Source organism: Monopterus albus, unplaced genomic scaffold (assembly GCF_001952655.1).
Source record: "Monopterus albus unplaced genomic scaffold, M_albus_1.0 scaffold34.1, whole genome shotgun sequence".
In the NCBI taxonomy this organism is placed as follows: domain Eukaryota; kingdom Metazoa; phylum Chordata; class Actinopteri; order Synbranchiformes; family Synbranchidae; genus Monopterus; species Monopterus albus.
The window spans coordinates 5,232,863-5,242,490 of record NW_018127914.1 but is presented as its reverse complement, the minus strand read 5'-3'; the positions used below and the strand labels follow the sequence as shown (position 1 = coordinate 5,242,490).

Genomic DNA, 9,628 nt, shown 5'->3' with positions numbered 1-9,628 from the left:
GATGGATGGATGTCATACACATCATGTGACTTTTAACAGCTCCAAGGTTTTGGAAGCAAACACCAAAACAGGCCTGTCAATGCAGCATACACACAAGCTTGGAGGTGATGGAAAATTAACTTCTGAATACAATCAACCTACAGCGTTACTATACTCTTCATCAATATGTTTAGCAGTAGCCTCCATAAGCCTAGTGTTCTTGTGCACATGCCATTTAAAAGACTGACTGGCCAAGTGTGACTCCGTTTTACGTGACGCAAACTCACCACCGACATTTCCTTTATAGCTGTTGTAAATCTCTTTTAGCCGACGGTAGCGAAAGGCCAGTTTGCGCATCCATTCTACTCCTCCCTGGACGCCTGTGGTGGCTCCTGATGTCCCTCCACCACTGGGGCCAGTAAAGCCATCGGCCAAGAAGTTGTAGTTACTAAAGAAGGGAGATACACTTTTGATTGGTTTGCTTCAAAATTGCGAAGAAAACAGATGCCAGGACAGCATGTAACACACCTCAGGTCCTGTCCATTGTCATCAGAAGCCACGTCCTCCACATGGACTTGATCACATTCCTTCAGCAGAAAAAAGAAGAGAGCTGCTTGTTACAAACTATTTAACTATGCATATCAACTCCAAATTCCATTTATTTTTACACTGTAGATGCACATCACCCAAAGAGTCTCTGCACACATTTCAGGTTCAAATAAGACAACTATCAGACTTCACATGTCAAAATACACACAGGGTTGCATGTGGGCAGAAAATACAGATGTACTGTACACGGGAAAGTTAATGGAACAATAGGACTGAGGTTGGGGAAAAAACATTTACAGCAGCAGTAACATAATTCAAGTGACTGGTTATCAAAGTAGAAACCAGTCACAGCACAGAGAGAGAGAAAAGAAAGATTAGCTTCCTGTCTGCCTCCCAAATCAAAGGGACACTTGTCCAAAGAAAGGAAACCTGCCAAACAAAGCCAAAACTTGTTTTCACTTGTACAAAGATTACAGGATCCATATCCAGTGACTGTATGCACCTTTAGTAAGGAAAATGGGTTTTTGACTGTATGCACCTTTAGTAAGGAAAACAGGTTTTACTCCCAGGTCCTGTCCATTGTCATCAGAAGCCACGTCCTCCACATGGACTTGATCACATTCCTTCAGCAGAAAAAAAAAGAGAGCTGCTTGTTACAAACTATTTAACTATGCATATCAACTCCAAATTCCATTTATTTTTACACTGTAGATGCACATCACCCAAAGAGTCTCTGCACACATTTCAGGTTCAAATAAGACAACTATCAGACTTCACATGTCAAAATACACACAGGGTTGCATGTGGGCAGAAAATACAGATGTACTGTACACGGGAAAGTTAATGGAACAATAGGACTGAGGTTGGGGAAAAAACATTTACAGCAGCAGTAACATAATTCAAGTGACTGGTTATCAAAGTAGAAACCAGTCACAGCACAGAGAGAGAGAAAAGAAAGATTAGCTTCCTGTCTGCCTCCCAAATCAAAGGGACACTTGTCCAAAGGAAGGAAACCTGCCAAACAAAGCCAAAACTTGTTTTCACTTGTACAGAGATTACAGGATCCATATCCAGTGACTGTATGCACCTTTAGTAAGGAAAATGGGTTTTACTCAGACTGGGAAATAACATAGTGTGAGTTTATAAACAAGTTTGTCTGTTGAATGCACATAAGTTTTTTTATGAATGTAGTTTTACTGGTTTTAGCTGACAGACCTTTGTGTCTCTTCCCTTTTCAGAAGAACTACTTTACATATGAATTTGTCCAGAACTCACTACAGGGTTTCCCATACACCAACTTTGGTGGCACGCCCAAGTAAAGTCAGTAGATGAATACATCTCCATGTACCTCCAGGTCATTGAAGAAAAGGTGAGTGTCTGCCAACTCAAAGATCAGCTCCTCCATCTGCAGGCCCAGGTTCAGCACCATTGCTGGATCCTGTACAAGCATGATAGGATTGACAAAAAAAAACAATAAGACAATAAATCATGTCACATTTTTTATTTTATATTCAAACGTATTTGCTTATTTAGAAAAACAAACCTTGCCAAACTTCTGTGCGTAGGAGCCAGTGAGCAGTGAGTGGAATATAATAATGGTCTCATCCAAATCCCACAGAAAAATGCGCTAAAACAGAACAGTAATATTACTCTTTGCATTGAAATTTTTCCCCCTTCATTAGTTTTCTAAATCTAAATATTTTCACATTGTTATACAACAGCAGCACTGCCATTATATTTCTAAATGAAGACCTGCACGCCTGCTCAGTGTTGAAACAGACGCCTTCTTTGTAATTATCTTTGGACTGGCACAAAGGTTTGTTGAACCAACCAAACTCAGTGTGTTAGATTTACCACCACAGTTAAGTTAATCCCCTACATGTTAAGTGCATGGCTACCTCCAGGTCGCTGTCAGTAGGTAGGGAGTTGTCAGACTTCTTGCCCTTCCCTTTGGCTTTGCCAACAGAATTCCTGCGTCCAGCCTCATCCTGCTCTCTGGCTCCAGCTGGGAGAGCTACACCTGCTGGGAGGTCTTCTGGTGGCGATGCATCTTAATACAGGACAAAGTACAAATGTCTGATGTTAGACCTTATTAAATGGGTTCCATTGTTTCTCAGACTTGTACTAAGGTCACATAGAGTGAACGCTGATGAACGCTGTGGTGACAAATAATTCAAATGAATACAGATGAAAACAATACGAGTACATGGCGTTTTTGAAATAGCTATCATAATGTGATCTAATGTTGAACAGAAATCATCTAAACCTAAGCACTGAACTCACCTCCGGGAGGACGTCCAGCTGAGGCAGCCTGCTCTGACTTCACAGCTGAATATCCGGCCACTCCCACACCATGCTCGTCACTGCTGGGCAGTCCAGCAGGCATGAAGCTGGGAGGCAGAGTGTAGTACTGAGAAAACGTACTCTGTCCCAGAGAGTTGTAGCTGCTAAATTCCTACAAAAATTAGAAAGGAGCACAGTTCTGAAGAACAGTGGAAAAGTCTCTCGCAGGACTGTGTAGCAAACATTATACACACATATTGAAGAACAAAAGAGGGAAATAATGTTTACTGACCAAGCATTTCTCACATTCATCATTAATGTAATATATGCAGGTTCTGTGTGAACAAGTCTAGCCCACCCCAACCCCATGCACCTCAAAAACATAAACACAGATTTGGTTATCCTTTGTCTTTAATACACTAGTATGCTGTGTACATATTGGCAATGTTTATCATACTCTTTTATGTTTTCCTGCATAAAGATGGATCTATTCCCATGAAGACTCTACAGTATAGGCATCTGACAAAATATGCATAATTCTCCTGCCATTTCTCACAGAACTGCACTCCTTACCTGGTGGCCCACTGTGGTGGAGGCTGTAGTGACTGCCGTAGCTGAAGGTATGTTTGAGTAGACACTGGATGTTGTGAAGCTCGAGCCTGGAGACAAAGAACTCAAGTAAAACAAAACAGTGCCAGAAGAAAAAAAAAACTGAATATGTACACAGTGTCTGAAGTGAAAAGAAAAAGGAGCCGTGCCACTGCAAGTTATTTTTGAGTACATGAGGTATTTGCATAGAGTGTCAGAGCATTATCAGAGTGAGGCGACAGCTTGCCTTGGCTGGGGTATGAGTAGTGCAGCTGGCTTGGCTGGGTTGAGGTATATGCGGAGCTGAAGCTGAGAAATCCAGGCTGACCACCAGAGGGTGCCTCAGGCAGCCCTGTCTCTGTTTTTATGCCTGGCCACATGGCTCCTGAAGAAAGAAAGCAGTGGGAGCGGAAAATGAAAGAGGCAGCAAGAGGAGTGGGTTACTGAAGACAGGGCAAAGCTCAGAAGCCAGGTTTTTCAGTCAGCCTTGTGTGTTTAAGAAGAGATCAGATGCAAATCGGCTCCACAGCACCAAAGCATAGTAAGGCATCTGAAGCAGAGTAACAAAGGTGCGATGCAGAGAGTGTTAAAATAGGTTGTTACAGAACAAACCGAAGGGCGGGAGACCGTAGGTCTGGCCTGTCTGGGGGAAGGCTGAGTACACAGTGGACTGGGCCAGTGGAGGAAAGGCCACCTGGCTAGTGAACGACGTCACTGCTGGGCTGAAAGAGAAAGAGAGCATGAGAGTTTGTAAATGCAGGTGCACACAAGTTTCAGCACACAGAGGAGTGTTTAAGTCCCATTTTCATAATTAATACCAAACTGCATGGTTCTTTGCAAGAAACTTCCAAAAAATATCATATGCAGTAGTTGATGTGTAAATTAAAGCGTTACCCTGTTGGCTACTGTCAGTCTTCAGCAGTACTTTATTACAATGATGCATTGTACTTGGGAGTATTTTTAATCTCAACAGATCACTGAATGGGTCTAGATGCTTTGTCAGACATCTCCAACACAGTAGAGCATGAAAACTAGATCACAGCTGCATTGGTGCAACCAATCAAAAACTGTGCAGGCTTTGACCTGCGTGTGTGAGTAGAACAGTTCTGGAGCTCTGCAGTATCTGTCACATTTTACATAGTTAAATCTACATAACATTATATGATAAATGATAAGACACTGACATTTGTTCCATGCTGTGTACTCACTTGCTTCCTTGATAGACCTGATGGGTGTATTCAGATGTGACTGTTGCGTCTGTCACTGTAAAAGAAACAGACAACATGACTTCAGTTTCACATAGAGCGGCCTTCACAACTGAATGTACTATCTGTTGCTTTGAACTGAGACAGTGTTTCTATTCGTACCAGAATGAGCATATGAGTTCATTGACTCGCCACATGCTTGAGGTGCTGATACTCTGTCTGCATCTGACTGCTCCTGATTACCTATGATAAAAACACAAAGTGTCAATATTTTACAGGAACATTTCTGAGTGCTGTCAGCCTTTTGCACAGTTTCTACTTACTGGGATCAAGCTGGGTGGTGGACAAAACAGAATAAGAGTTGTCCTGCTCCGATGACCCTAAAACCACAGCTGGACTTCCATCATCACCCAAATTTCTTAAAAACAACAAAAAAGACAATTATTAATATGGAGTTTCTGCAGCTGGCCTGCACTCATCTAAAAACTAGAACTAAGAAAGTTACATTTGATGAAAAGGAAAAGACAAACATACAACATCAAACCACTGTGTAACAGTTTTAGATGTCTGTTAAAAATTACTTATTGTCCATCAGACAATGTAAGCATCAATTTAAAAAAACCCAAAATATCTGAAATAAATATAAAATCAATGATAACCAACCCCGGCTCTTTCTCCAGTCCATTATCTATCTCAAGCTTGGGCTTCTTTGCCTGCACACAAAAAAAGGAGTTTTATAAAAAAAAAAATGCTGTCACCATAATTCTATTTTCTCTGCTGCTTCTGCACTAACCAGTAAAGTCAGATGCATATAAAAACACTAGTTTAAGTGTCATGGATTCTGCAGTGGCAACGTTTTCTTTGCTGTCAAAAGTCTAAGTTTAACATGATCTATTACAAAAAGTTTAATGCTAATGTTCTGCACAAATGAACTGTCAGAAACACACAGACTGTAAAACATGAAACAAAAATTACTGAAGTACTATGTTCAAACTCGGGGCTTTCCCTGGTATTCTTCATGGATTATTTTACAAATCAGTGATAGAGCACAGTGTATTTGATCAGCAGCATTGAAACAATATTAATCAGTATATCAACAACACATTGTGTATACTCACAGCAATTAATACTACAGTGCACAGAGTATAAGCAGAAAAAGATGAAGCAGAAAGAGATGAAACCAGAAATTTCAAAGGTTTGAATGATCTGGTGCGCTATAAATTACTATGAAATACTGCATCTTTTTTGTCCCTTTAATGCTTTAGTTTTCAAATGAATAATTCATTTATTTTTCAAATTCTAAATAATAGCAATTTGAAGCTTTGTATAATTTGTTTCAGTTAATCAACAATTTGTTTAGTCTACACAAGCTGACAAAAGCCTTTCACAAATTCGGAAAGCTGACGATCAGTCACATACAAGGGCAATCAATTTATAATAGCGTTAAACTGAGAAAAATAGCTAATTCTCACATTAGAGAAGAAAGAACTGGCAGCTATTTATTATTCTCATGTGTTAAATAAGAACAATTATAAAAACAATCATTGATGACTTTTCCATAAGTTAATAGCTCGTTTTCCTAATTTCAGTTTATCCTTCACCTGAAAATTATCTTTGTTTACTATAATTAAAAGCTACAACAGCCTGAATATGAGATTAGAAATGTAATTTCATGATACAATAAAAGGACCCACTGTACATTTAACTGACTTAAAATTATTCATTTTTCTCAAATGCAGTGTAACAGACAACAACGCATAGTTCAAACAAAGTTGTACATAGTTATTTTTTCAGAACACCCCCATCCCCCACTCTATGTTGCCGTCACTGTGTGTGGACTCACCGGCAGTTCAGGCAGCTCCTGCGAGTCATCCATCTCTGCAGCAGAGCGACCCGACATATCTGCACACTCAGCCTACTCTCTGCACCTGGAAAGCCTGTCCGGACCCTGCCTTATACAACCGCAGCGGCAAAAAACACACAGACATAGAAGAAATGGGCAGAGGTTATACCTTATGTACTTTTCTGATGAGTGACTCTCCCCTCCCATTGTCCCATAAATGCTCATTGATGCCACTATCGCAGGGGTAATCAGCAGGGGGGGGGTTGCAGCAATGTAAGAAGTGGGGCACCCTGGTCTAATCTTCAGCACGAGACCTGCAGGTGAGGCACGTGTGGCATTGATGTTGTCCTGTGTTCCCATTAGTTTGTGTTTACTGTGGGATTAAGGAAGCGTGCCACCTTACATGTGACCTAACCTACATTCAACAAAAGCATATTCTCCAGGAGCATTAGGTGTTCAGATGCAAGCTGTTGTAGCAATAGATGCCCTGGGGGATAAGAGCTAACCTCGATTTGTCCATTGTTCGTTCGACTGGCCTTTCTGTACAGTTGGAAGGATGGAACATCTAAAGTATCTAACTGACAATGTAGTCACAGAGAAAGAAAATGGGTCAGATGGCAAATTCAAAAATGCATAAATGTGTCTGGCAGTTAATGCTGCACAAGTGAATTTTAAAAGCATGCCACCTGAATTGGCTGAGCAATTGAAACCTATGTCAGCTTATAGTTTAAAAGCATGCCACCTGAATTGGCTGGGCAATTGAAACCTATGTCAGCTTATAATAGATTTAGGTAAGTGAACCCAAAAAAGTATTACATTTTAAGGAAATCAAGGCCACAACAAATTAACCTACAAACTTACTGTATATCTGTATAATGCCAATTAGCTGTAATATCCAAAACCTTTAACAAAAAGAACCACAGCTACACTCATGTACTGCTGTTGCTTCATTTTTCTGGCTGACTTGACAGACTTGAATTCATCAAAGCCACTGTCCCACCAGCTGCTGCCACCAGTCACTGAGTTGCTTGGAGTCTCCTCTCCTCTGTCAGCATCACAACACTCGAGCTGAATCAAGCCACCTGAGGAACACCGTCGACCTGAAACTGGATTCTTTGGGAGTCTCTGCTTCAAGAGATGTTGTCTTTTACAAAAGGATGGAATGTCAAAGATACGGGACACCACAGACCTGGGAAAATCAGTTAAGCTGTGGCCTTGGGTGCTAAACTAAACACCTAATATTGAGCTAGATTCACATTTACTCAGCAAAAAAAATCCAGAGAGTATGCAGTAATTTCCTAAAGTATTTCCTGGACCTATTTAAATGTATTTATTTTGTTACTGATGATAAGGAACATAATGATTCTGAGACAGGGGTTCGGCTTTATAAGACACTGAAGAGTTACTTCCTTATAATAACAGATCTTAACAAAAGAGACCCAGCCAAAATAATTATTCTAGACCTGAAATGATTAGCGAATTAATTAATCAGTTACTTAGATGACAAAATTAGCAACAATTTTAATAATCAATTATTTCAGTTATTTTCTTAAGCAAACCATTTTCTGATTCCTGCTTATCAAATGTGAGGATTTTTCTTTGTGGTCACTAGTTTCTTAATTAACTGATTAACTATTTAGTTGAAAAAGTGCCTGAAAATGGGTGGGGAAGGGGGGGGTCCAAGAGCCAAATGTGACATCCTCAAATGTCTTCTTGTTTTTTCCCTGACAAACAGGCCAAAGGTTATTTATTAATCTAACTATAATAAAAAGCAAAGGAAAGCATAAAAAATTCACATTTTAGAAGCTATAACCAGAGAACATTGATATTCATCTTTATAAAAATAACTCAAAATGGTTGATTGTGATTAATTGCTGCAATTCTAAAGTTATATCAAACCACAGACTTTTGCAGAAACTTTCCTTTGAACTTAGTGTCATACAGTAAAAATATTAGTCTTTTTATAAACAGCACATGTTGCTGTCTGCCTATAGTTTGTAGCAGCGTTCACTTTATGCTGATGGACAAAACTGCACCTGAGGAGTGACTGGTGATCAATAAGTATTCTCAGCAGCTCTGACTGATCTGCAAATAAGCACAGCTTGGCAGAAACCTTGGCAGTGCACCAACACAAGATACAGCTCCTACCCATGTCATCTCCAAATGTTAGCCGACAAACATTAGGTTAGCTGCACCTAGCCAAAGACTGTGCTGTAACGGTGAAGAATCAGACTATTTCCTGAAAAGCAGAAGCTCGTTTACCTTCAATCTAAACGCAGAAACACAACTTAAATGTGAACACACGGGGCTAGATATCGATAACTAACACTAACTGGTAAATTTAATATGAGCAACTAAGTAATAACAGAGTATTAAAGTGTAGGTTAACCGTTATTACAGCAGCAAGTAGTAAGCTTCCTAATTTCAACGTTAGCTTGCCGATATTAGTAGACATTATAATAATAGATTTTTGCATGCTTTAGCAACAATACTTATAGAAAAAACTTCAGCATTCACTTTTGTGTGAACTAGCCAACTAATCCTGGTATAGTGGCTGCTACATAACTAACTGTACTTAGTTTTGTCCAGGCGTGAAACTTTTCAGATCCAGAGATTAGTCGTGACCAGCAGCCATTGGATTGGGAACTGAAATGGCAGCGTGTGAAAACATCTCTCTCCCGCTGCTCCTAACTGCAAAGGTAATAGCAAAACGTACACTACTAACACAACAAAATGAACAAAAATATACTTACCATTGAAGGAGTAACTGAGAAACGCTTTTATTTAAGCATCTTCAGTTGAATCCACAGTATCAAGCTTTGTCTGTTGTTAGGGACCACTATTTGGCAGGAAGTTTCGTCGACGGATCGACTGCGCATGTGCAAAATGTTGATTGACAGGCATCACCAACTGTGGCGCGGCGGAAGGTGACAGGTGTGGCATCAACATTTTCAATAAAGCTTTTTTTTTTAAGAAAAGGTGTAGCTTCAGCACAGGTGAGAGAAAACACCTCTAACATTTATTTATTAGGTGAATGCCATTGATAAATGTTATCAGCTTTCTCTCAGAGTGCCTTACTTTTAATAAATGTAATGTCAAACCTATTTATTAGTTTTGTTAATTTTAAGATAGTTGAGTTTACGCTCGCTTTTAATTTCTACCTGTAGAACTTACTGTTAAA

The 9,628-nt window shown here is 39.8% G+C and overlaps 1 protein-coding gene across 1 annotated transcript in view; it reads right to left on the bottom strand.

Moving 5' to 3' along the window:
- eya3 (EYA transcriptional coactivator and phosphatase 3) overlaps nucleotides 1–9,334 on the bottom strand; it is a 13,228-nt gene extending 3,894 nt beyond the window's left edge. The window contains exons 1-15 of the mRNA XM_020597485.1: nucleotides 9,201–9,334; nucleotides 6,448–6,552; nucleotides 5,268–5,317; nucleotides 4,928–5,022; nucleotides 4,767–4,847; nucleotides 4,608–4,662; nucleotides 4,012–4,121; nucleotides 3,647–3,784; nucleotides 3,385–3,470; nucleotides 2,812–2,983; nucleotides 2,427–2,578; nucleotides 2,072–2,155; nucleotides 1,877–1,966; nucleotides 508–566; nucleotides 267–427 (exon numbers count right to left, since the gene is read on the bottom strand). Of these exons, the coding sequence (XP_020453141.1) occupies nucleotides 267–427; nucleotides 508–566; nucleotides 1,877–1,966; nucleotides 2,072–2,155; nucleotides 2,427–2,578; nucleotides 2,812–2,983; nucleotides 3,385–3,470; nucleotides 3,647–3,784; nucleotides 4,012–4,121; nucleotides 4,608–4,662; nucleotides 4,767–4,847; nucleotides 4,928–5,022; nucleotides 5,268–5,317; nucleotides 6,448–6,504 (1,390 nt within the window). The 5' untranslated portion in view covers nucleotides 6,505–6,552; nucleotides 9,201–9,334. The remainder of the gene's footprint in view (nucleotides 1–266; nucleotides 428–507; nucleotides 567–1,876; nucleotides 1,967–2,071; nucleotides 2,156–2,426; nucleotides 2,579–2,811; nucleotides 2,984–3,384; nucleotides 3,471–3,646; nucleotides 3,785–4,011; nucleotides 4,122–4,607; nucleotides 4,663–4,766; nucleotides 4,848–4,927; nucleotides 5,023–5,267; nucleotides 5,318–6,447; nucleotides 6,553–9,200) is intronic.
- Between the last annotated feature and the right edge of the window lie 294 nt (nucleotides 9,335–9,628).